The following is a 25,758-nucleotide window of genomic DNA, read 5'->3' on the forward strand; positions in this document are numbered from 1 at the left end:
ACTCCCTGGTGTTCATCTCTAGCACCATAAACAAACACAAAAACAAAACTTGGTTTCAGATTGAGTGTGATCATTTTGGAACCTCTGTCTTAGAATCTCTATAAGAAACTAGTTGTTTCTGAGAACCCAGTCCATACCTAGCTCTAGACTTTGAGGTGAAGCTCCATGACAGGCCAGTGAAGGTGAGGATGGAAGAACTCAGACACGAGAGAGTTGGAGAACCATGAAGAGCATAGCTACCATGAGTTGATGCCCTCTGCAGTTGAGACAGTGGGTGTATCATCTTATGGTGAGTTCCCCAGGAAAGGGGTTCATTCAGCAAGCAGGCAATGAATGAGCTTCTGACCTGTGGTTCCTTGTTTCCCAGCAGTACTAAGAGTTTCTTTTCTTTAATGACCTGTCACTCTGCAACTAGGCCTGCAACTATTACTAAGAAGGTAATAAAGGAAGAGCATCAGGGCATCTTTCTAAGAAAATCCTTCATCAAGGAGTGCCCAGAACAAGGTTATAAGTCCTGGTGGCAGGAAATTAAATTAGTCTATCTTCCTGAAATAAAATATCAATAATATATGACTAGTTCGATATAGCTGGATGAGTTCAGAAGAGAAATGTGTTCCATGTTCAGAGTTGGGGAGATTTTAATTAAGAGAACTCATGCTATAGGATTTCCTTCCTTTTTAAGCATTTTGAAGATTAATGTAGATCATTATCATTCCTTTTTTTTTTTTTTTTAAATCAGTGGTGGGGCTTGAACCTCTGGGCTTGGGCACTGTCCCTGTGCTTTTCAGCTCAAGGCAACTGCTCTACCGCTTGAGCCACAGCACCACTTCCAGTTTTCTAGTGGTTTATTGGAGATAAGAGTCTCATGGACTTTACTGCCTGGGCTGGCTTTGAACTGTGATCCTCAGATCTCAGCCTCCTGAGTAGCTAGTATTATAGGTGTGAGCCACTGGCGCTCGGCATTCCTTTGTTTTTATAACATTTTGGAGAGCTCAAAAACCATACATTTTTGAGCCTGGAAGTCAGCTTGCTCTGAAGGTTTATTTATTTATTTTGTTGGTCGTGAGGCTTGAACTCAGGGCCTGGGCACTGACCCTTGGAGTTCTTTTTACTCAAGGCTAGTGTCCTACTACTTGGAGCCACAGCGCCACTTCCAGTTTTCTGGTGGTTTATTGGAGATAAGAATCTCATGGGACTTTTCTGCCCAGGCTGGCTTCAAACTGTGATCCTCAGATCTCAGCCTCTTAAGTAGCTAGGTGTGAGCCACCAGCATCTAGCTTTGGAGATGTTTTAATAAAACAGAGCCCTTCCCCCACCCCCAATTTCACTAGGTAAAAGCCTGATTGCGTAGGAATGCGGGAGGAGAGGGCACAATTTCACTAGGCAAAAGCAAAAGCTTGGCTGAGCAGAGCTTGTGATGCAGGTTGTCTCCACTGGCCTGCCCTTCAGCCCGAGCCTTTCTCTCTGGTAGTATGCGATCTTGCCTCGCTTCCATCCCTTGTACCTGAGTTCTTCTGAACAAGGCTGGCAGGATGGGGTTTCCTTTTACATCCAGACCAGCTTAGGCAGAAATGGAGAGACAGGCAGGGCATTAGACATAGCTGTAAGGACCATTTCCCTCCAAATTAAAGTGAACCATTCTAACATCTGGTTCTTTCTTCCTATCTTGCAAATTCTGATTGTATCTAGCAGGTGATGAAAGAAGAATTGCCTTGTGTATACTTTGTTGTTGATCTTGCTTTTTTACTGGCCTAAGATTTAGTTCTTAATACCAGTTAGATATGTACATCTCAGATTTTTTTTAAGATTGTGGCTATAAACTAAACAATGGAAAATGTTACTCTAGAGATGTTGAATGAGCAAAATTTGGGTTTAGCTGTAATCTCTGCAATAGCTCTTGAAGTCATTTTGGATAAAGCTTTTTTTCCTCCTCCTCCTACTGGGAGATTGAAACCAAGGCCTCACATCTCACATTTCTCACATTTGCTAGGTAAGTACTCTTTAACTCTTGAACTATGCTCCTACCATTTGTGTTTGTGTGTGTGTTTGTGTGTGTGTGTGTGTGTGTGTTTTACCCCATTCTGGGGCTCTAACTCTGGACTTGGCTACTGAGCTCCTTTTTGTTCAAGGTTAGCACCCTACCACATGAGCCATAGTGCTATTTCCAACTCTTTCTATGATTAATCGGAGATAGGAGTCTCTCAGACTTTCCTGCCCCGGCTGGCTTCAAACTGAAATCTTTAGATCTCAGCCTCCTGAGTAGCTAGGATTACAGATGTGAGCCACTCGTGCCTAGCTTCATTTTTGTTTTTATTTTTTGATAGTACTGGTTTGAATTCAGGACCCTGGGGCTTACTAGGCAAATATTTTACCCCTTCAAGCCATGCCCCAGCCCTTTTTGCTTTTGTAATTTCTTTTTATAGGGTTTCAAGTTTTTTGGCTGAGGTGAGCCTTGGGTTTTAAGTCTCTTACCTATGCTTTCCTGATGCTGGGATTACAGGTATATGAACCAGTTTGTTTGTTGAAATGAGATTATGCTAACTTTTTTTTTTTTTTAATCTGGGCTATCCTCAAAGCATGGTTTTTATCTGTGCTTCCCAAGTAGCTGGGATTACAGACATGAGCCACCATACTAGGCCCTTTATTTTGTTTTTGAAATAGTCTTGAAAACATTGCCTAGGCTGGCCTTGAATCTGTGACACTCCTACCTTGTCTCCCAGGTCACTGGGATTGTAGGTGCATGCTACCACAACCAACTATAAATATATATATCTTTTGGTTCATAAATTCAATTTCTAGGAATTTAGTTTTTCCAAATATACTTTTCCACACATGAAATGATAGTACAACCTAAGGTTTTCACAGTATAATATCAGAACAAGCTGAAGTGCATCTGTAGCATAGATATTAAATTAATTATGATGCATGCCCCCACCGCAGGTATCCTGTTATTGTAAAGAATAAGGTAGTTCTATTTATTGAGAGAGCAAACTCCAAGATAGGTTATAGTGAGAAATAAAAAGGTATATACAGAGCCCTAGAGGACTGCATACATGCCTGTATAAAAGGAGGGATGAGCAGGTATTAATATGTACTTACTTGTTATGCATCAACTGTCTCAGGAGGATCAAAAATCTGAGAATACTTGCCTGTGGCCAGGGAAGTGAGTGGCTAGAGAATAGGTAAGGAGAGAGATCTGTCTCCAAAGGGCCTTTTGAATCAGGAACCACCTGAATTGCCTGTTTAGAAAAGTTCCCAGCTTGGTATGATGATATATGCCTGTAACCTAGCTACTGAGTCCATAATTTACACCAGTGCTTACCACACATGCTAAACAACTCATACCCCCTTCTTACTGCTAGGTAAACACTGTTCCTCACCTGCTTTTTTCCCTTAATAACATATTTTGGGATAGAATCATGTTAAGCTTACCATATTCTTTTTAATAAGTGTGCAGGCTTCCCATTTTGGAGATTGGAATTGTCCAAAGTATTGATACCACAACAGATGCCACAACAAATAACCAACTATTTTATGTCTTTATAGGAGATATCTACCTGTAGGCCAGTTGTCAGTTGTGATAGTATTGAATTGCTTTCCTCCAAGGACATCCAGGTTTGGAGTCTCATGCCACAATAACTCATAGTTACTTTGGAGGCTAAGATCTGAGGATCACTATTCGAAGTCAACCCAAACAGAAATTCTGACTCACTCTCTCTCTCTCTTTTTTTTTTTTGGTTGGTCATGGGACTTGAACTCTGGGCCTGGGCACTGTCCCTCAGCTCTTCAGCTCAAGGCTAGCACTCTACCACTTGAGCCACAGTGCCACTTCTGGTTTTCTAAGTGGTTTTTATTGGAGATAAAGTCTCATGGACTTTCTTGCCCGGGCTGGCTTTGAACCTTGATCCTCAGATCTCAGCCTCCTGAGTAGCTAGGATTACAGGCATGAGCTACCACACTCAGCAAAAAGTCTGACTCTTATCTCCAATAACCTGCCATACACATACACACAAAAAGTTGAAATAGAGCTATGTCACAACTAGTAGAGTGCTATCCTTGAGCAAAAAAGCTCAGGGATAGTACCCTGGCCCTGACTTCAAGCCCCAGGACCAGCACACACAAAACCACCCAGGCTAGCTGGGTGCTGATGCCCCACACCTATAATCTCAGCTACTCAGGAGGTGAAGATCTGGGATCAGGTTTGAAGCCAGCCCAGCCAGGAAAGTCCATGAGACTTATCTTCAGTAAATTACCAAAAAAGGAGGAAGCAGAGCTGTGGCTCAAGTGGTAGAGTGCTAGCATTGAGCAAAAGAAGCTCAGGGACAGTGCCCATACCTGAGTTCAAGCCTAGGACTGGCAAAAAGAAAAAAAAAAGTTAAAAAAACTACCCAAGTTTTTTTTTTTGTTTGTTTTGTTGGTTGTGGAGCTTGAACTTGAAGCCTGAGCACTGACCCTGAGCTTTTTCACTGAAGGCTAGCACTCTACCACTTTGAGCCACAGCTCCATTTGGGGTTTTCTGATGGTTAATTGGACATAAAAGAGTCTCATAGACTTTCCTGCTTGAGCTGGTTTTGAACCATGATTTTCAGATCTCAGCCACCTGAATAGCTGGGATTATAGGTTTGTGCCACCAGCGCCTGGCTAACCCAAGTTTTAAAAAAAGATTTCCAGTTGCCTCCATCTGTAGAATAACAAATACTAAGTGTCGATTGATGGGAAGACAGGCTAAACAGTTTAGGTGGACTGGAGTTAAGGTCCCATGAGGAAATAGTGTTGGAAAGTCATTAATTTGGCTGTTGGAAAGTTAGCAAGCAAAGATGACTTGTGTGTATCAGCTGCTATCAGTTGCCCCTATACTTACTGTTTTGGCTTTTTTCAATTTTTGTAGGGCTTTAGCATCCTGAGCTGCTTTGGATTCTAGCCCTAAAGACTGCCCTCCAAGTTCATCATGTCAAAACTCAAAAGCTCAGAGTCAGTCCGGGTGGTGGTCCGCTGCCGGCCCATGAATGGCAAGGAAAAGGCCGCTTCTTACGACAAGGTGGTGGATGTAGACGTGAAGCTGGGACAGGTGTCTGTGAAGAACCCCAAAGGCACTGCCCATGAGATGCCCAAGACCTTCACCTTTGATGCAGTCTATGACTGGAATGCCAAGCAGTTTGAACTCTATGATGAGACCTTCCGACCACTTGTGGACTCCGTACTGCAGGGTTTCAATGGGACCATTTTTGCCTATGGACAAACGGGGACTGGGAAAACTTACACGATGGAAGGAGTCCGTGGTGACCCTGAGAAAAGAGGGGTTATCCCCAACTCATTTGACCATATCTTCACCCACATCTCTCGGTCACAGAATCAGCAGTACCTGGTCAGGGCTTCTTACTTAGAGATCTACCAGGAGGAGATTCGGGACCTGCTCTCAAAGGACCAGACTAAACGGCTCGAACTCAAAGAGAGGCCCGACACTGGAGTATATGTCAAAGACCTGTCTTCCTTTGTCACCAAGAGCGTCAAGGAGATTGAGCATGTGATGAATGTGGGGAACCAGAACCGATCTGTAGGTGCGACCAACATGAATGAGCATAGCTCCCGCTCTCATGCCATCTTTGTTATCACCATTGAATGCAGCGAGGTGGGCCTTGATGGGGAAAACCACATCCGTGTGGGGAAACTGAACCTGGTAGATCTTGCTGGCAGTGAACGGCAAGCCAAGACTGGTGCCCAAGGGGAAAGACTGAAAGAAGCCACCAAGATCAACCTGTCCCTTTCGGCCTTGGGGAACGTCATCTCTGCCCTGGTAGACGGCAAAAGCACTCATATTCCCTATCGAGACTCAAAGCTCACCAGGCTTCTCCAAGATTCCCTTGGTGGCAATGCCAAGACTGTGATGGTCGCCAATGTGGGGCCTGCCTCTTACAATGTAGAAGAGACCCTGACCACCCTGAGATATGCCAACCGTGCCAAAAACATTAAGAACAAACCTAGGGTCAATGAGGACCCAAAGGATGCCCTCCTTCGAGAATTCCAGGAAGAAATTGCTCGGCTCAAGGCCCAGCTGGAAAAACGCTCCATTGGCAAGCGGAAGAGGCGAGAGAAGCGGAGGGAAGGTGGTGGCAGTGGTGGGGGTGGGGAAGAGGAGGAGGAGGAGGGAGAAGAGGGTGAGGAGGAAGGGGATGATAAGGATGATTACTGGCGGGAACAGCAAGAAAAACTGGAGATTGAGAAGCGGGCTATTGTAGAGGACCACAGCTTGGTAGCAGAGGAGAAGATGAGGCTGCTGAAGGAGAAGGAGAAAAAGATGGAGGACCTTCGGCGGGAGAAGGATGCTGCTGAGATGCTGGGCGCCAAAATCAAGGTACCACGCCCTTCCTTGGGCCCTCTACACTGTCAGTGCCTTTCTTCTATCAAAACATGGTACAGGAGTGTGGCTTAGTGGTAGAGTGCTTGCCTCATATGCATGAAACCCTGGGTTTGATCCCTCCGTACCACATAAACAGAAAAATCTGGAAATGTGGCTCAAGTAATAGAGTGCTAGCCTTGAGCACAGAGAGGTTCAGGGACAGTGCTCAGGCCCTGAGTACAAGCCCCAGGATTGGCAACAACAAAACAAAACACACCCCCAAACAGGTGGCTCAGTGGTAGAGTGCTTGCCTTTCATGCATGAGGCCCTGGGCACAAATTCTCATCATTACATAAGCAGAAAAAGCCAGAAGTGGCGCTGTGGCTCAAGTTGTAGAGCTCTTGCCTTGAGCTGAAGAGCTGAGGGACAGTGTCCAGGCCCAGAGTTCAAGCCCTATGACCGACAAAAAAGAAAAAGAAAAAAAAAGCACCCCAAAACAAAACAAAAACCCAAATGGTACAAGGCGTGATATCTCTGTTAACAGTTTCCTACATTTCTAGCTGTTCCATGTCTGGCTCAGTAAGCAGTGGCTGAATTGAATCCAAAGGAAGAAAGCATTTTTTTCCAGTTAAAAAAATTACAAAAAAAAAAATTACAAATAATTGTTACACATGTGCATACCCAGTGCCTACCCAGCGCACCCAGTGTGAGACACAGTAGAACAGCACTCCCTTATTCAGAAGCTCCTGTCTTCCTTCCCCTGAATTTGATGTTTGTGTTTGCCTTGTTTTCCCCTACAGTTCTATTGTACATGAATGTATGTAGCTCTAAATGAATCATCACCTACTTTCAAATGGCTTTTGTAGTTTTACCTAAAGTGTACTACCTGCACTTGGCTTTTATTTAGCCTAATTTTCTATGTGGGAGGTTAACCTGTGTACATGCCTCTGTAGGTATGATTCCTTCATTATTACTGGTTATAGAATCTTTCGTTTTTGTTTGGGTTTTTGAGACAGGATCTCACTATGTAACTCAGACTGGCCTGGGACTCTCAGGCCACTATTCCCAGTCTCACTTTTCAGAGTATTCTGTGGCATTCCATTCTCCTGATAATGTGGGTTGCTTCTACATTCTGTTGTGATGGTTTTTGGGTTTGGCTGAATGAGAACATGTATGTGTGTGAATTTTTTTCTCATCTGGCACCTTTAGATGCTGGAGTGTGTGCAACCTCACTTTATTGGACAAGGACAAGGTGTTTTCCAAGGTTGTTAGAACCAAAGTTTTCCCCAGTAGGATGTGAGTTCTGGCTGTTCCTTATTCTTACCAACACTTGGGATTTCATTTCACTAGTATGGTGTATGTAAAGTGATGTCTCTGTGGTTTTAGTTTGCAGTATCCTGATGATGCAAGACAGAAAAGTTCCATCACCTCCACATTTCCTTGTGCTGTTCCCTTGTAGCTACTCCCCCTCAACCTCTGACTCCGGTGTGCTAATGACCTTCCTCATGTCTGTGTTGACTTCCTGGTAGGCAGAACAGTATTTAGAGTGTGGAGATGCTCCTGGTTTTGTGTTTTCTTTCTGGCAGCAGTGATTGTCTCCTGGGGTAACTGGACTCTGGACTGCCATTGGACTTTTGGGGAGAGGGGAGGCAGGAAGTGGGGCAGAGGGCAGGGAGCAGTCCTGGAGCTTGAACTCTGGGCCTGGGTGCTGTCCCTGTGCTTACTTTGCTCAAAGTGAGCAAAAGCTCTACCACTTGAGCCACAGCATCACTTCCGGCTTTTTTGAGTAGTTTTATTGGCTATAAGAGCCTCATGGACATTTTTGCCTGTGCTGACTTCTAACTTTGATCCTCAGATCTTAGCCTCCTGAGTAGCTAGGATTACAGGTATGAGCCACCTGCAACCAGCTAGGCTTTAATGGCAGAGGAGAGAAGTGACCCTAAAAGTCTGGATGGCTACTGCTGACCACAAGCCAGAAGTCTTTTGAGTTCTTGTATTCTTCATGAATTCATGCAAACTTTGGTTTCTACATTAAAATGTATCTATATTTATTAATTTAAAAGTGACAAGTTGGGGCTGGGAATGTGGCTTAGTGGTAGAGGGCTTGCCTAGCATGCATGAAGCCCTGGGGTCAATTTTTCAATACCACATAAACAGAAAAAGCCAGACGTGGCACTGAGGCTCAAGTGGTAGAGTGCTAGACTTGAGCAAAAGAAGCTCAGGGACAGTGCCCAGGCCCTGAGTTCAAGCCCCACAACTGACCAAAAAAAAAAAAAGGTGACAAGTTGTCTCTTGTTCCCTACCTGTATTACATGAGAACTTCTCTGTAGCTTTATAGTCTTGTCACAGAGTTATGTGCTATTTCGCTGGGGAGCCAGATATCTTAACACTTGGAAAGTACTTTCCACTTCTTTTAAGACCTCATGGGATAAAAATGTACATGTAAAATGATAGCCCCCTTGCACAACTATTTGAAAATAACAATAGAAGACCCTATGTGAGCTGGGTATGGTGGTATATGCTTGTAATCCCAACTACTTGGGAGGTAGAGATAGGAGGATCAAGGTTTGAGGCCAGCCCCTGGAACCATTTGACCCTATCAGAAAAAACAACCTAAAAGCAAAAGAACTGAGGATATGGCTCAGGTGGTAGAGAACTGTGGCAAGCTCTAGACCCAGTACTCAAAATAAGCAAACAATACAATGAGCCCACTATGAACACTGTTGGATACCTTTATGTCTTGCCACTTCAGACTTCCTCACTCCCCTACTGCAAGTGTAACTGGTGTGCCCATACTTGATTTGCGTCTTTGATTTGCATGCCAGTTTTTAGAGTCAAAGCTATTATCCAGGGCCAGGAACTCCCAGGCTGTCTGCACCACCTAGGGTGTTTGGGGAACTCACAGAGGCCTCCTGTGGCTGGATTCAGCATTGCCACAGGCCATACTGCCTCTCAGGTGCTTTGTCTTTGGGAAAATGACATTCTTTCTTTCTTAAAATCACAGAACGTGAGACTTTTAGAGATGGAAGGGATGTATATGGGGTGATTGGTAATCTAGTCCTTTGTTTTGGAAACAGCCTCAAAGGATAGACTTAAAGATAGCAGCAGGGCCACAGTTAATGTGTCTTTTTTTTTTTTCTTTCTATATTATTCTGGAGATTGAGTCCAGGTTATCTTGTCTGCTAGGCAAGCACTCTGTCAGTTAAACTATGCCACCAGCTACCCAGTTTTTGTTTTGAGTACTGGAGACTAAACTCAGGGTCTAAACTAGGAGTTTAACTGAGGGACTTGAGCTCTGACTCAGCTTTATAGTTGGCAAGTCTCCACTGAGTCATGCCTACATTTAGCATTTTATTTGTTAATTAGAGAAGTCTCACAGATTTTTCTGCCCACACTGGCTTCTAACCATGGTCCTCTTGGTTTTAGCCTCCGTAGTAGCTAGGATTGTAGGCATACACCACAGTTCTAGGCTCAGTTACTCTTCTCTTCCAGTTATTCTCCCCTCTTTTCCCTTCCTTTCCCCTCCCTAATTGGAGATAGGAGTCTCACAGACTTTCCTGCCTGGGTTGACTTTCAATCTTGATCCTTAAATATCAGCCTTTTGAGTAGTTAGGATTATAGGCGTAAGCCACTGGCACTTGGCTATTTGTTTACCACTTGAACCATGGTACTACTTCCAGGTTTTGGGGGTTAGTTTATTGGAGATAAGGATGTAGCTCAGTGGCAAAGTGCTACCCTAGCAAGTGCAGGTTTCTGGGTATCTCCCCAGTACCAAAAAAGAAAAAAAGACCAAAAAAAAAAAATACAGTTAAAAAAAAAAAAAGAATCTCTTGAACTTTCCAGCCCAGCCTGGCTTTGAACCGTGATCCTTAGATCTCAACTTCCTGAGTAGCTGGTATTATAGGTGTGTGCCATCAGAGACAGTGTTTTTATATAGCCCAATCTGGCCTTTAACTCACAATCCTCCTCCCTTAGCCTTGGTTTGGCGGGACCACAGGTGTGTACTACCACATCCAGCCAATTCCTCAACTCCCCAGTGAGAACTCAGGCTCTGAGGGAGATCAGTCACAAGATGGATTTACTTTGTTTCTCACTCAGGCCATGGAGAGTAAACTGCTTGTTGGAGGAAAAAATATAGTAGACCATACAAATGAACAGCAGAAAATCCTGGAGCAGAAACGGCAGGAAATTGCAGAGCAGGTAATTTTGCATTTTTATCTGGGGAGAATGGGCGGGCCACCAGCTGATCTCTGTGGTATATGACTGTCCTCCAAGAGAATGGAGTTGTGATGTGTGTCGGCTTCATGCTAGCTGGAGACTAACCGGGATCACCTAGCCCCTACTCTTATACTGGCATAGTCTCTAAGCAAGCTGATGAATTTTGTGATATTGCTCAGAAACGTCGAGAAAGAGAAATCCAGCAACAGATGGAAAGTCGAGATGAGGAGACCCTGGAACTTAAAGAGACATATAGCTCATTGCAGCAAGAGGTGGACATCAAAACTAAAAAACTCAAAAAGGTAGGAAAGGATGGAGGCCAGGCAAGGTGCCTTGAGTCCTAGAAGCAAGGGAGAGCCCTGTTCTTTGATGGCCTCTCTTCACCTGCCTCTCCCCGGTTCCAGCTCTTCTCCAAGCTTCAGGCAGTGAAAGCTGAGATCCACGACCTCCAAGAAGAACACATCAAGGAGCGCCAAGAGCTGGAGCAGACTCAGAATGAGCTCACCCGGGAGCTAAAGCTCAAGTAAGTGCTGCACCTTTGCATAGCCTCCAGCCACTGCTGGATCTCTGGCCTTATTTGTCAAGAAACCTCCTTAGGGACAAGTCCTCTGTCCACTTCTTGCCAACTTACCTTATACCACCTTACGGTCTTCTGTTTATACTTGAGAAAGTTGTCTCTAGGATGTGACCGAGTTCTCTTCTATACTGTTACGTTCTCCCTGTTGTTTGGCGCCTGGGTGCTGTCCTGAGCTTGTTTGCTCAAGGATACTGCTCTACCACTTTGAGGCACAGCGCTACTTTTTGTTTTCTGGTGGTATTGGAGGTAATAGTCTCATGGACTTTTCTGTCCAGGCTGGCTTCAAGCCATGATCCTCAGATCTCAGCCTCCTGAGTAGCTAGGATTATAGGTGAGAACTGCCAATGCCCCGCTTCCATTCTACTTTCTTTTTTTTTTTTGGTCAGTCATGGGGCTTGAACTCTGGGCTTAGGCCCTGTCCCTGAGCTCTTCAGCTCAAGGCGAGTGCTCTACACTTGAGCCACAGCTCCACTTCTTGTGAAATTTTTCTGAGTGGTCTAATGAACAGTCAAGTGCACTAGATTCAGGTACTCTTTGAGAACCTTTGGACATCTGAGATCTGGGCAAGATTTTCTTTTTCACCATTCCTAGGGCTTGAATTTAGGGCCTGGGTGATGTTCCTAAGCTTTTGTACTCATGGTAGCTCTCTACCACTTGTGAACCACAGCCACACTTCTAGCTTTTTTGGTAGTTAATCAAATTGGAGGTAAGAGTCTCACAGACTTTTCTGGCCACGTTGACTTTGAACTGTGATCCTCAGATCTCAACTTCCTGAGTAGCTAGGATTATAGGGGTGAACCACCAAGTTCTGGCTGAGATTTTCTTCCTCCCCCTTCCCTTCCACCTCCTTCCCCCTCCCCTCTGCTTTTTGCTAGTGGAGATAAGAGTCTCATGGACTTTTCTGCCTGGGCTGGCAGAACTGAGATGTTTTCTACTTTTTTTGTTGTTGTTGTTGTTGTCGGTCATGGGGCTTGAATTCTGCTGGGCTTGAGGGCTGTCCCTCAGCTCTTCAGCTCAAGGCTAGTGTTCTACCACTTGAGCTACAGCCCCTCTTCTGGTTTTCTGGTGGTTTATTAGAGATAAGAGTTTCACGGACTTTCCTGACCGGGCTGGCTTTGAACCGCAATGCTCAGATCTCAGCTAACCTGAGTAGCTAGGATTACAGGCGTGAGCCACCCGTGCCTGGCAGATCTTTTCTACTTCTAGGCAAGCACTCTACCACTTGCTCTATGCCTCCAGCCCATATCTTTTTTGTATCTTTTGAATAAACAGTGAATCAGTCTGGACTTCCATCTACCCTATACCTCTGTGGTATTTGTTCTGTGTCTCATAGTAACACCCTTTGGGCTTATATCCTTTCTGAGGTTTGGAAGCATGGTTGCAGAGATGGAAATGGTCACCACTGTGGAGAGATGCAAACTAGTTGCCTAGTTTGATTTAGTCATTCAATCATTCATTCAGAGTCTTGATGTGGGTTCCAGGCTAGCCTCAAATTTATAGTCTTGCCTCAGCTCCTAAGAGCTGAGATTACAGGTGTATATCATCATGCCCCAGCTGTTTGATGCTTTTCCTCAGCACTGGTTATGTAGAGAATCTTCTCAGGAATAGTTTTCATTCTTAGTGCATTAAGAGACTGAAATTGTTCCTGCTTTTCATCCTGGTTTGTTAAAATGGCCAGTTTTCCAGCTTGGGTAACAAACTGAGGGACTACAGGTAGACTTTTTACTTTCTAATTTGTGTTCAGCATTTTGGAAAACAGGGACCTGGCTTAGCAACACCGGTGGTTCATTGACAGATACCCTGGGTATCCAGTATTCACCCTAGGATAGCTCTGCACTCTGTTTTCAGTCACATCATCATGCTGCTCATCCTGGTTATCAATACTGGCTCCATATTCCTGGGAGGGACTATACATAGTACTGGTTGTTGCAGAGTGCTGCATCATTAACTTCTTTGTCTAAGGGAAGGGACTAGATGCCCTTGACATCCATATCCCAGCTCTGTGAAGGATTTTAGGCCCATAATAACAAGCTCAGTAAATGTTTGCTGACTGACTTGACTCTTAACTGATTACTATGGATTCATTATGCCAAATAACCAACACTGTTTTGTTCATTTGTAAATATGGTATTGTTGTGTTACCCAGGCTGGGCTCAAATGAACCACCTGCCTCAGCCTCCTAAGTAGCTGGGTCTATAGGTATGCATCACTGCCCTGGCTGTGTATGTACTCTTCATCTGTTTTCATTTGTGTTCTTATTATAGGCATCTTATTATAGAAAACTTCATCCCTCTGGAAGAAAAGAATAAAATTATGAATAGATCTTACTTTGATGAAGAGGAAGATCATTGGAAATTACATCCTATAACCAGACTGGAGTAAGTCACTGTTAACTTTAAGTAAACTTACAAGAGGGAAGGAGGGAAAAAGAATGTTGGTGTCTGGATGTGGCTACAGAGTGGTGGAGGAACAGAGTTTGATTCATTTCAACTTTTACTTTGTGGCTGTCAAGGTCCATGGGGTAAAAGTTTGGTACTGAATATGATATTAGGAATTTGGAAACTTTGTCACTTGTAACAAAATCCTTTGCCATATTCCCGAGTTTGCATTTCCTCTGTCAGGTGAAGTCTTCTAGGCCAAATAAGGGGCAGTACAGAGTGTTAGGTTGTGTCAGTCTGCTCCTGGGCCCTGCTGGGGAGATGGAATGGGGAGTATGGGTAGCTATGCTTCATGGCTGCTGTGTAACTGGTGCATGCTTGGGATCCCTTCCAGCTTAAAAGAAGCAGGGTTCTCACATCTGAATCAGATAGCAGCTCAAGCAGAAAGGCTAAGCAGCTCCTTCCCCACTTCCATCAACCTCAGTCTTACAAGTTACTCATTGGGTCTGTCTTGGTCAGAGTCTCTCTGAGTGGTTGTCCCACTAGCCTGGTCTGGGGCTGTGGGGTGTTCTCCAGCAGGTCCTTAACTACTGCAGTTTGTTTGCAGGAATCAGCAGATGATGAAGCGGCCAGTCTCTGCTGTGGGGTACAAGAGACCCCTGAGCCAACATGCAAGAATGTCCATGATGATTCGGCCAGAGGCTCGATACAGGGTAAGCATGTTGTTTATGGGTTTTTCTCCTCTATCTTTTGGAGGAGTGTAGATTATACATAAACCCTTAGACACCATTCTTCAAACTTCTGTACTCTGACTCTTTCTAGAGATACTGAGAACATATAACAAGAAAATAATAAATAGTACGTGGAAAGTAGAGTAAGATTTACCAACAAGGTTAAGAAGGGAGTACAAATATCCTGTCCATAATGAACAGAGCTCTCTCTCTCTCTCTCTCTCTCTCTCTCTCTGTTCTTTTCTTGCTCTCTCTGCTCTCTCTGCTCTTTTCTAGCTCTTTTCTCTCTCTTTCCTCTCTCTTTCCCAGCTCTCTCTCTTTTGCCAGCTGCGTGGAGTGCCAACCTTGCCTGGTCCCAGCAAGTCTACTGAATAAACCTACCCCTTACCTGAATACCACCTGCGTGGTGCAGTTCTTACTTGGCTACCTCTTTTTAAAAACCTAACATAGGGCTGGGAAGATGGCTCAGTAGTAGAGCACTTGCCTTGCATGCCTGAGGCCCTGGGTTCAATTCCTCAGCACCACATAAGAAAAAAGCCGGAAGTGGCGCTGTGGCTCAAGTGGTAGAGCACTAGCCTTGAGCTGAAGAGCTGAGGGACAGCGCCCAGGCCCAGAGTTCAGGCCTCATGACTGGACCAAAAAAAAAAATAAATAAAAACCTAACATAAATGGTGCCGTGACTCGCATAATGAACAGAAAACATTAACAGGAAGCTTCAAGATGGTTCTATGGAAGCCTTGGAAAGAACACAAATTTCCGATAGGAGAATATGAGCTTGTGGGTTTCCATCATGTAGTCATTGAAAATGACATAAATAAGAGCTGGGTACTGGTGACATGCCTATAATCCTAGCACTCAGGAGTCTGAGATCTCCAGTTAACCACACACACACACACACACAAGTGGAGGTGGCTTAATTGATAGAGCACCCACCTTGGGCAAAAAAGCTAAATTGGAAAGGCCCTGAATTCTAGCCCCAGGACCAGAACACACGCGTGCGCGCGCATTTACACACACACACACACACACACACACACACACACACACACACACACACGAAAGAAAAGGAAAACAAAGATGACATAATTTGGTACTATTCAACAACCTCAAAATACTTTCTAGTAAAAGTGCTAGAGACTAGTAGTTCACACCTATAGTCCCAAATACTTGGGTGTCAGAGATCAGGAGGATTGTACTTCAAAGTCAGACCAGGCAAAAAGATAATAAAGATCCCATCTCAATTAAAGCTGGTCATGATGTTCCCAACCCCTATTACTCCAGCTATGAGGAAGGTAAATAGAATTTCAGCATAAGCCAGCCCAGGCCAAAAAAACTTGAGATCTTACTCATAACATGTAACTCAGGCTGGAGGTGTGGCTCAGGTAGAGCACCTGCCTAACAACCTCAAAGGGAGAACCTTTCTCAAAATAACTAGTGCCAAAAAAGGACTGGAGGCATTGTTAACAAGTGTAAGAACCTAAGTTTAAACTGCAGTACTGCTAAAAAAAAGAAGGAGGAAGAGGAAGGGGAAGGGGAGGGACTGGAGTTGTAGCTCAGTAGTAGGATGTGCCAATGCTCTGGGCTTTATCTCCCAATACTGAAAAGAAAAAAAAAACAAAAGAAACCAATTTATTCTGGGAACATATGAATCTAACTACCTAATGCAAAATATGTGAAAATGTGAACTAGCTATTCTGGTTAGTGGAAGTACACTCAATTTAAATTTCCTTCTTCTTGCTTATATCTTGTAAATATCAACAGCCAGTATTTTTATAATGAAAGAGGTTTCACTTAAGAAATTTTAACTGCTTTTGGTGTTTTCTTGGAGTCAAAACAAAACAGAAGATTAAGATGAAGTAAGTCTTCAGAGTCTGTTCTTCCTGGCACTGAGTTACTTAAAATAAAGAAAATAAAAGCAAAAGCAAACAGCTTGCTAAGGTGTGATTTTACACAGAGACAGATGAATGGTAGGTCAGACCGGATCCTCAAAAAGCGTTTTTCTAAGTTGTAGATATGGTGCATATCTTACCAGTTAACCTGGTGGCTTAAACTTAGAAAAATGACTTTAAAGCCTACAAATCAAACACATGGTTCCCCAGAGGCCTAACATGACCCACAGCTAGAATTTAATTCCAAGATTCTCAAATGTTCTTTATTATTGAGCATATGTTATCAGCAGAAATTCTATGCACATCTCAATCTCTAAAATGGATGAATGGGGCCTCCCTATCCTCACCTTATTGCATTGCCCCTTCTCGCTGCCCTCTCAGGAGGCCTGCAGCCGACTCCTCTTGCTGGCGGGAGTCAGGGAAGAAGATGACATGTGTATTGGTGATCTTCCCCCTCTACCCTTCAAGACACCACAGGACATCCAGTGAAGGAGTTAGTCTATAAGGCCAGTTATAAAGTAGGGCTAAATCCGGTGTGGAGTGACAGGCACAGCCATTCCAGGCCCAGCCTCCACATGCCATAGGCCAGATGCCTCCTTCCTCTTGTAGCTGAAAAGCCTGTGTAAGAGACTATGGGTGGTGACAGTTTTCTTCTTTAGACTCTTTTGTATTTATTTTAAAATTGTCTGCAATAAATAGGTTTTTTACTTAATTTTTCTCTAATAACTACTCTTAGGGCATAAGACATGTTCATTGATAAAATAAAAAGAAATACAGAAAAGCATAGAGTATGAAATCATTTTTAATCCCATTAGGAAAAAAAATGAAATTGTTTGTTCTAGGCAGGCTCTTGGCAGGCTCTAAGTAGCAAAGCAGTGTGCAATTCTGCTTTCAGAGGGATTCTAGATTGCTTGGACTCTCTGTATCTGATGGAGGCCAACTTGGCTGGTGATGGTTGTGTTTCCACAGGCCGAAAACATTGTGCTCTTAGAGCTGGACATGCCTAGCCGGACTACCAGAGACTATGAAGGCCCAGCCATTGCTCCCAAGGTCCAGGCTGCACTGGATGCAGCTCTGCAGGATGAAGATGAGATACAAGTGGATGCATCATCCTTTGAAAGCACCGCAAATAAGAAATCCAAGGCCAGGTAAGTGGCTTTTGGTGACCTGTTACTTGGGAGTTGAGGCAGGAGGGCTGGGGTTGAGGCAGGAGGGCCAGTGTTGTAGGCCAGCTTGACCCTCCCTCAAAAAAAAAAGTCTGGAATACAGTTTAATGTAGAGTGCTTGGTTAGCGTATGTGTGTTCCTGGTTTGATTCCTCGCAATACACCTACGCGCGCGCGCACACACACACACACACGATCACCATTGAACAAGGACAAAGTAAGATCATACTAGGATTTGTTGCCTTATTTCTCTTATGTTTATTCACTTATTCCACTATCATCATCATTATTACCACAATTATTTATGATTGATTCAGGCCTACTGAATTACAGAATAACTAATAATTCAGTTTCTGCCAGATGCAAAGTACTTCTAATGGCTTTATAGGAACTCTCTTAATGATTTCTTGTAAAAATAAAATGTCATCATCAGTCCCATTTTATAAGAAAACCAAGACTTGGAGAATTAGAGAAAGTAGCCAGGTCCAAGGAATCTCAGCAAGGGAGTCATAGAGCCAGCACAGAAGCCTGGTTCTATCTTACGTAATCCATAGTCCAGGCTCTGAGCCTTCATCTAACTTTACCTCATCTACTTGATATGAAATTAGAATTCTACAGTATTCAAGTCTAGGTTAGAAGTTTAAGGAAACTGGGCATGGCGTGACATGCCTATAATCCCAGCACTTGGAAGTCTGATGCAGGAGCATTTAGAGTTTAAGGATAACCTAGCCTATGTAGTGAGACTGTTTTTTTTAAATTTTTAATAAGTTTCTTTTATTGTAAAAATACCGTACACAGTGAGGTACTGAGTACATTTTTTTTTTTTTTGGTTCAGTCATGGGGCCTGAACTCTGGGCCTGGGCGCTGTCCCTCAGCTCTTCAACTCAAGGCTAGCGCTCTACCACCTGAGCCACAGCGCCACTTCTGGCTTTTTTCTTTTTGCTTATGTGGTGCTGAGGAATCGAACCCAGGGCCTCAGGCATGCAAGGCAAGCGCTCTACCACTGAGCCACCTTCCCAGCCCCCTGAGTACATTTCTTATCAAGCATTGTTGCCTCCTTTGTTTCCCCTTCCCATCCCTGCCCTGCCATCTCCTCCCCACCCCCTCTGTTTTTGTTTGTTTGTTTGTTTGTTTTGTTCTTTTTGTTTTGCCTGTTCTGGGGCTTAAACTTAGGGCCTGGGCACTGTCCCTGAGCTTCTTTTGCTCAAGGCTAACACTATGTCACTTGAGCCTCAGCACCACTTCTGGCTTTTTCTGTTTATGTGGTACTGAGGAATAGAACCCAGGACTTCATGCATGCTAGGCAAGCTTCCTAGCTCAATGAGTCCCCCTTTTTTTTTTTGTCAGTCGTGAGGCCTGAACTCTGGGCCTGGGCACTGTCCCTCAGCTCTTTAGCTCAAGGCTAGCGCTCTACCACTTGAGCCACAGCACCACTTCAGGCTTTCTCTGCTTATGTGGTGCTGAGGAATCAAACCCAGGGATTCATGCATGCAAGGCAAGCACTCTACCACTGAGCCACCTTCCCAGCCCTGAGACCCTATATTAAAAACAAAGAAACCCTCTCATTTTAATTATTTTTATTTTTATGAAAACAAATGAGTAGAAACAAACAATGAAAAAATTCTACCCAGAAACAAGTTGCTGGTCCTGGGGCTTGAACTCAGGGCTTAGGTGCTGTCTCAGGTTTTTTTTTTGGCTGAAGGCTGGAGCTCTGTCACTTGAGCCATAGTCCACTTCTGGCTGTTTTGATCCTTAATTGGAGATGAGTCTCATGGACTTGCCTGCTGGGCTGGCTTTGAACCTTGATCCGCAGATCTCAGCCTCCTGAGTAAGCTAGTAGCTAGGATTAAAAACATGAGCAACCAGCACTTGCCATGAGTAAGTTTTTGAGAAAAAGTGTTCCTCTGTTGCCAACGCTTGTCTTAAAGTTCTGCCTCAGCCTCCCAAGTAGCTGGGACTTACAGGTGTGTGCCACCATACTGGCTTAATATTCGTTACTGATTGGGAGAGGATAGTCTGGCTTTTTTTTTAATATTTTTTTTAATTGAGATTAAGTGATTATATAAATTTCACAGATTTCACAGTAGTGTGGATAGTAATACTTAGTTAACAAACAAACACATTTTAACCTTCACAAAGCAGATAGTCTGGCTTTTTTTTTTTTTTTGTCGGTTGTGGGGCCTGAACTCTGGGCCTGGGCGCTGTCCCTCAGTTCTTCAGCTCAAGGCTAGCACTCTACCACTTGAGCCTCAGCGCCACTTCCAGCTTTTTTCTTTTTGGCTTATGTGGTGCTGAGGAATTGAACCCAGGGCCTCATGATGCAAGGCAAGCGCTCTACCACTGAGCCACCTTCCCAGCCCCAGCCCAGTCTGGCTTTTAACAGTGAACATCAGTCTCTCACCTCTGGTCTTGTACCTCTGTTGGCTGGCCTGTTGTTCCCACCCAAGTTTGAGGCTTGGCCAGCTAAGTGGGTTTATTGTTTCAGGGTATTCTGGCTTTCAGGTCATTGAGGAAAGGCCACCTTCAAATGTTGTTTATGGCACTTAGAGATGTGTAATATCCATGTGTGCTTAACTTTTGCAGGCCTAAGAGTGGCAGGAAGTCGGGGTCCTCATCCTCATCCTCAGGAACCCCTGCATCTCAGCTTTATCCACAGTCTCGGGGACTGGTTCCCAAGTAACACCAGTGCCCCCTCTCCCAGGCTGTGAACAGCATTGCCTTCTGAGAGAAGAGATGAGCACAAAGCTGCAGAGAGGACTTGAGCCCAAACTCAGAACCGTTCCCCTGAGGAGAAGTGATGGCCTCTTTGCAGATTAGCCAATTTAATCTGGTGGAATGTGCTGGTCCAAATCTGGCACTCAGCTCCTCTGGGAAACGCCCTTTAAATTGCATCTCAGAAATGCATGGGTAAGGTAAAGTGCAAAGTCTAAGTGGACTGCAAGAGATTGACCATGACCTTGCTTCCTTTCTTCCTTGCCTTCCTCCTTTCCTCTCCCCTCTCCTTTTCTAGCCTATTCTTCACATTCAGCTCCTTTCTTATTAAACCATAGGGTAGAGTCAGTGGTCTCTCAGGACCATGTATGGTGGAGCCTCAGTTTAAAATGACAATGAGATCAAACGTGAAAGCCCTGGAACTTGAGTAGGTATCTGTTCTTGTACGGGGAAATGAGAAATCTCATGTGGATCAAAGCCCTAAGGGGGCATGACCAGCAATCTAACTTCTGTGGGCCTCAGGAAGAACTGGATCTGTATTTGGGATCTTCTGAGTGAGGGGATATCTCCCAGTCCCGGATCCCGAAGGGCTTATTGCCAGGAGCAGAAGAAAGAGCATTCATTCCCTTTGCCTCCTTGGAGACTCAAGGGACCAGTTTCTTTAAAACCTCAACACCATGACCATTGTCAGAGACCTGTCTATAAGCTGGTGCCATGTTCATTCACCATGTCACTTTACTCTTCCTTTGTCACCATCTTTCCCTGTGCCTCCATACTCGAGTGTCCTCCAGTAGGTCCACCCTCTGCCTCCAGAGTGTGCTCTGCAGAGGTCTGTTTTGTAGAAGGGATGCTGACTGACTTCTCTGAATGTGATTAGAGTTGGGAGAAAGCCACATATAGGGACATTTTTGAAGTCCTTGTTTTGTTATATATTGGCAGAGCAGAAGGGTAAGTAGGCAAATGCAGAGGTAGAGACAGAGACAGGAGACTCAGAGCTGGGGGTGGGAGAAGACATATAGATGGAAACAAAAGAATGCCAGAATGCTGCCTGCCTTCAGCTTAAAACTCCTAGAACTGTGGCTCTGCCAGGTAAGCTGAAGGGGCTCAAAAGGAGAGGCTGGGTAGCTGAATAGGCTCAGAGGAGAGAGTTCGCAATTCCCGTTTACATAGACTAGTTGGTTTTGTTTGTAAGTTTTAGTTCTTTGTATTATTGAGATTCGAAACTTTGTTTTATGTTGGTCGTTAAGTGAAAAGTTATTCATTTCTCCCCCAAGAGAAGCTCATAAAAAGGTGTGGGTGTATGAGCACAATGGGGCCTGTTCTCTCTGTCCACAGTGTGTGTGTAAGAGAGACAGAAACCAAGAACTCACCCAGTTGTAGAAATACACTAATGTGCAGTTGTTGCCCATTGAATGACTAATCCAGGCTGGAAAGTGTTTCCACATGGGTGTCTGAGTCCATGAGCCAAGCCTCAGGGGACAGACTGAGTCCCCATGTCTGTCACACTGGTGCACCTTGCTGGCACGGTGCCTCAGGAAGGTGGCAGCTCAGGTGGGCCTTGAGTAACATTTTAACTCAGCTGCTCAGTCCCGAGGACACATTTCTGGATCAGAACCTGTGGGAACAGGAGGGAGCCAAGTGCAATGTCTGAGCATTCTGCAGAATAGAGATCCGCCTGCTGTCTGTAGTGTATATTTTCCTCAGTAACCATTTCTTCAGATCCCAGGACCCCTAGTCAGCAGCTCCCAGGACATAATGCAACCATCCCTCATCTTTCCTTGGGACCAAACCCGATTTCTTCCTTATGTGTTAAGAATTTGCCTGCTTAAATAGAAACCAAATGATGAGCTGTGTGGCCTCAGACAATTATCTGCTGGTGACATGTGTTCCTCACACCACATTTCTTTACAGCTAGTCTGAAAATGTAGCAAACCTGAGAACTGAAAACTTCAGATAACGCTATACCTTAATACTGATGTTTCAAGGTGGCTCTAGAGACCCAGGGTAGTTAAGTGACATGTAGAACCTTTCCAAGAAGGCACAAGAAGCAGCCAGGCTGACCGGCAAGACCCATACAACCTTGCTTTGTTCTACTGTGTTCAGATAGTGGTCCGTGAGGACTCAGTAGAAGGACATGCCCATGTGGAGCTGAACATGTTTCTTCCCAAGCAGTCTCTGGTGCTTTTCTTCTCTCAAAATGGATCCGACAAATACTTGAGTAGAACAGATGGTAAAACGTCTTGCTGCTACCAGAACGCTGCTGCTTTGGGTTCTGAATTGAGCCAAATGTGTAGCAGGTTTTCATATCTGTAGTCCTGATAGGATATCCTGGACAGCAGAGGGCCTCATGCCAGTGGCAGTTAGTGAAGTCTGAAAGAAGTCTTCAGCAGGATAGAAGAAGACCATCTGGGAGAAGGAGTTTGAGACTGTGTATGCAACTCTTATCAGAATGTATCTAGCTTTATACTTTCAAGTCACATATCTCCCAGACCCCTGGATTCAGAACCCAAGGATGCAGAATCAAGGATCATAGGCATGAAGCACTTTCTAAGGACTGACATAGTTTCGAATTGTTCCCCGTCTCCTGCCTGCATGCTGTTTGAATGCTCCACCCACACCTCCATGACCAAGGGCGCCAGAGTGTTCTACAGCTCAGGCCTGGGCTGCTCTCTGCTTTTCCCGTCTGACTCATAAGTCCTCCCTCACTGAATGTAGACTCATTGCCAAGTTCCTGAGAAGTGTCAATTCCCTGTTAACACAGGACATCACTGTACCTCACATTGCCCACTTGAGGTCCAGGTGTATTGTCAACAACCCTGTGGACCACCCTGACATCACCAGTGGATGAGACTGGGGCGATTAATACACTCTAAAAGCCATACTTAAAGTGTTCGGAGAGAACTAGATAAGAATAGGGTGTCTGGCAGTTGTCTTACCATGCAAGGCTCTGTCTTGTATTGTTTCGAAACCTGGCACCTCTCTCCTTGCCCTTGTTTTTTGAATGAAATGCTTCTGAGGTTATTTTGGAAAATAACAATCCTGGGCAGGATCCTGGGCAGGAGGTGGTGGGCTCTATGGCTCCTTGGAGTTACTATTGATCTTGACCTTCTCTTTGGCTACCTTTAGACAAAGAATATGCCAATACTTGGGGCTCTAAGTTTTACAATTGATATTTATTTGTGTCATCTCTTTGTCTAGGAATGTAAAAGTGATTCTAAACTAAGATATGTAATAAAAATCAATCAGATTTATTGTACCTACAAAAAGATGTCCTCAAATGAGTAATGCTTTTGAAAATGATGTGCCTATAGTGACACACTGCCATTTTCTTTAAACATTTTCAATTTTTCTAGTTTAAGGGGAGAGGGAGTAGAGAATCAAGATCAGGTTGCAGGCCGATGCTGGTGACCCATGCCTGTAATCCTAGCTACTCAGGAGTGTGAGAGCTGAGGATCACTGTTCAAAGCCAACAGGAGAGTCCATGAGACCTTTATCTCCAGTTAACTACCAGAAAACCAGAAGTGGTGCTGTGGCTCAAAGTGGTACAGCGCTAGCCTTGAGCAAAAGAGCTCAGGACAGCACCCAGAATCTGAGTTCAAGATTCTTTTGGCTGACCAAAAAAAAAAGCTGAAAGTAGAGCTGTGGCTCAAGTAGCAAAGTGCTAGCCTTCAGCACAAAAGCCCAGGGACAGTGTCAGGCCCTGAGTTCAAGCCCTAGAACCAGTGTGCACATGCACATGCACACCCCCACACACAATTGAGTTGCAATGTTGATGTTTAAAAAATAGTGTAATGGGGTTGGGAAGGTGGCTTAGTGCTTGCCTGGCATGCATGAAGCCCTGGGTTCAATTCCTCAGTACCACATACACAGAAAAATCCAGAGGTTAGCTGGGTGTCGGTGGCTCACGCCTGTAGTCCTAGTTACTCAGAAGGCTGAGATCTGAGGATCATGGTTCAAAGCCAGCCCGGGCAGGAATATCTGTGAGACTTATCTCCAATAAACCACTAGAAAACCGGAAGTGGCCCTGTGGCTCAAGTGGTAGAGCTGAAGAGTTGAGGGACAGTGCCCAGGCCTAGAGATCAAGCCCCGTGACCGACCAAAAAAAAGGAAAAGAAAAGACAAAGACAAAGGTGGTGCTGTGGCTTAAGTGGTAGATTGCTAGCAAAAGAAGCTCAGGGACAGTGCCTAGGCCCTGAGTTCAAGCCCCAGGACTGGCAAAAAAAAAAAAAAATAGTGTAATAAGGGAGAGATAGTACTTGGGATTGCTTGCCTACCATGTACAAGGCCATGGCAGAATGTAAGGAAGAGAGGGAGGCATGGGGGAGGGAGCAGTGGAGGAGGAGAGGGAAAGATAAGTGCTTGTATATTTTTCCTTGGAGGTGCCTAAGATACTCAGGCCTGGACAATAAGCATGAAAGTTTCTTTTTGCTATCATGTTCTGTTTTTAAATACTTCCAAATTTATTATCTATTATATGTTAATATATATCAATGACTTTCTTTGTTTAAAACACAAAAGGGTTTTGTGTTGCTTACCACCAGGAAAGAAATACCAGAAATGGGTCACACTGTCATGTGGTTTTTTCATACTCCTAGGCCTGCTGGGCTGTACCCAGAGGGTCCAGCACCCTTGCTGAAAAGGAGCACTGAACAGGAGCTCAGATAGTATACTCTGAGCTGGATTTGAATTCTTGCATCACCATTCTACTAGCTCTGTGACTGTGAGAAATTTCATTTATCTCTCTGAACACTGGGGACCTTATCTATCTGTCAAGTTAGGGAGATAATCTCCAACTTGCAGGGATTAGCAATGCATTGAAAGCAACAAGCAGGATGTGCCCTAAAGTCCATTCAGAAATGTGGTTACTGTTGTAATAAGGCCTTGATTTTTTTTTTTTTTTTTTTTTTTTGGTTTTTGGGTTTGTTTTTTTTTTTTGGTCGGTCATGGGGCCTGAACTCGGCCTGGGCGCTGTCCCTCAGCTCTTCATCTCAAGGCTAGTGCCCTACCACTTGAGCCATAGCACCATTTCTGGCTTTTTCTGCTTATGTGGTGCTGAGGAATCAAACCCAGGGCCTTATGCATGCAAAGCAAGTACTCTACCACTGAGCCACCTTCCCAGCCCTGTGCCAGGCCATTGTTGGCACTGGATGGATAGATGCAGTGTTACCACAATTCCTACCCACATGGAGCTGGCACTTCAAATGGAGTGTCAACCAAATGCACACAGATACATAATTATGAATTTGATACGTATCATGAAGAGAATGGTGGGGGCTTGACATAGATGGGGTGGGTATTTCATTTCTCTGACCAAATGTATTCATGGTAAGATTTAGAAGACAGGAATCATCTGGGCAAGAGAAGAGAGATAGGAATTTGTGAAGAGATATGGAACAGCATTTGTGAAGACCTTGTAGCACAAAGAAGTAACATGGTGCATTTGGCAGCACTAGGAATGGAACCCAGAACCTTACACACATGCCAGTCAAGTGCTCTTCCACTGAGCTGTGCCTCCAGTCCTGCTCTAGAGAGAAAGATATTGCAGGAAAATTATAGACCTTCAAAAAATTACCAAGAAATTTGCTCAGCACAAAAGGATAATGGCCTGTGTGACTTAGAGAAACATTTCTTTTTGTTTTTTTGTCGGTCGTGGATCTTGAACCTCTGAGCCTGGGCACTGCCCCTGAGCTCTGCAGCTCAAGCAAGCGCTTTATCACTTGAGCCAAACACCACTTCCAGTTTTATGGTGGT

At 44.5% G+C, this 25,758-nt stretch overlaps 1 protein-coding gene across 1 annotated transcript in view; it reads left to right on the plus strand.

Moving 5' to 3' along the window:
- Kif3b (kinesin family member 3B) overlaps positions 1-23,273 on the plus strand; it is a 48,238-nt gene extending 24,965 nt beyond the window's left edge. Inside the window, exons 2-9 of the mRNA XM_042694417.1 lie at positions 4,889-6,352; positions 10,436-10,537; positions 10,735-10,857; positions 10,960-11,078; positions 13,397-13,510; positions 14,118-14,223; positions 17,100-17,278; positions 19,879-23,273. Of these exons, the coding sequence (XP_042550351.1) occupies positions 4,949-6,352; positions 10,436-10,537; positions 10,735-10,857; positions 10,960-11,078; positions 13,397-13,510; positions 14,118-14,223; positions 17,100-17,278; positions 19,879-19,975 (2,244 nt within the window). The 5' untranslated portion in view covers positions 4,889-4,948 and the 3' untranslated portion in view covers positions 19,976-23,273. The remainder of the gene's footprint in view (positions 1-4,888; positions 6,353-10,435; positions 10,538-10,734; positions 10,858-10,959; positions 11,079-13,396; positions 13,511-14,117; positions 14,224-17,099; positions 17,279-19,878) is intronic.
- The last annotated feature ends 2,485 nt before the right edge of the window (positions 23,274-25,758 follow it).

Source organism: Dipodomys spectabilis, unplaced genomic scaffold (genome assembly GCF_019054845.1).
Source record: "Dipodomys spectabilis isolate Male_0828 unplaced genomic scaffold, ASM1905484v1 ptg000175l, whole genome shotgun sequence".
NCBI classification, from domain to species: domain Eukaryota; kingdom Metazoa; phylum Chordata; class Mammalia; order Rodentia; family Heteromyidae; genus Dipodomys; species Dipodomys spectabilis.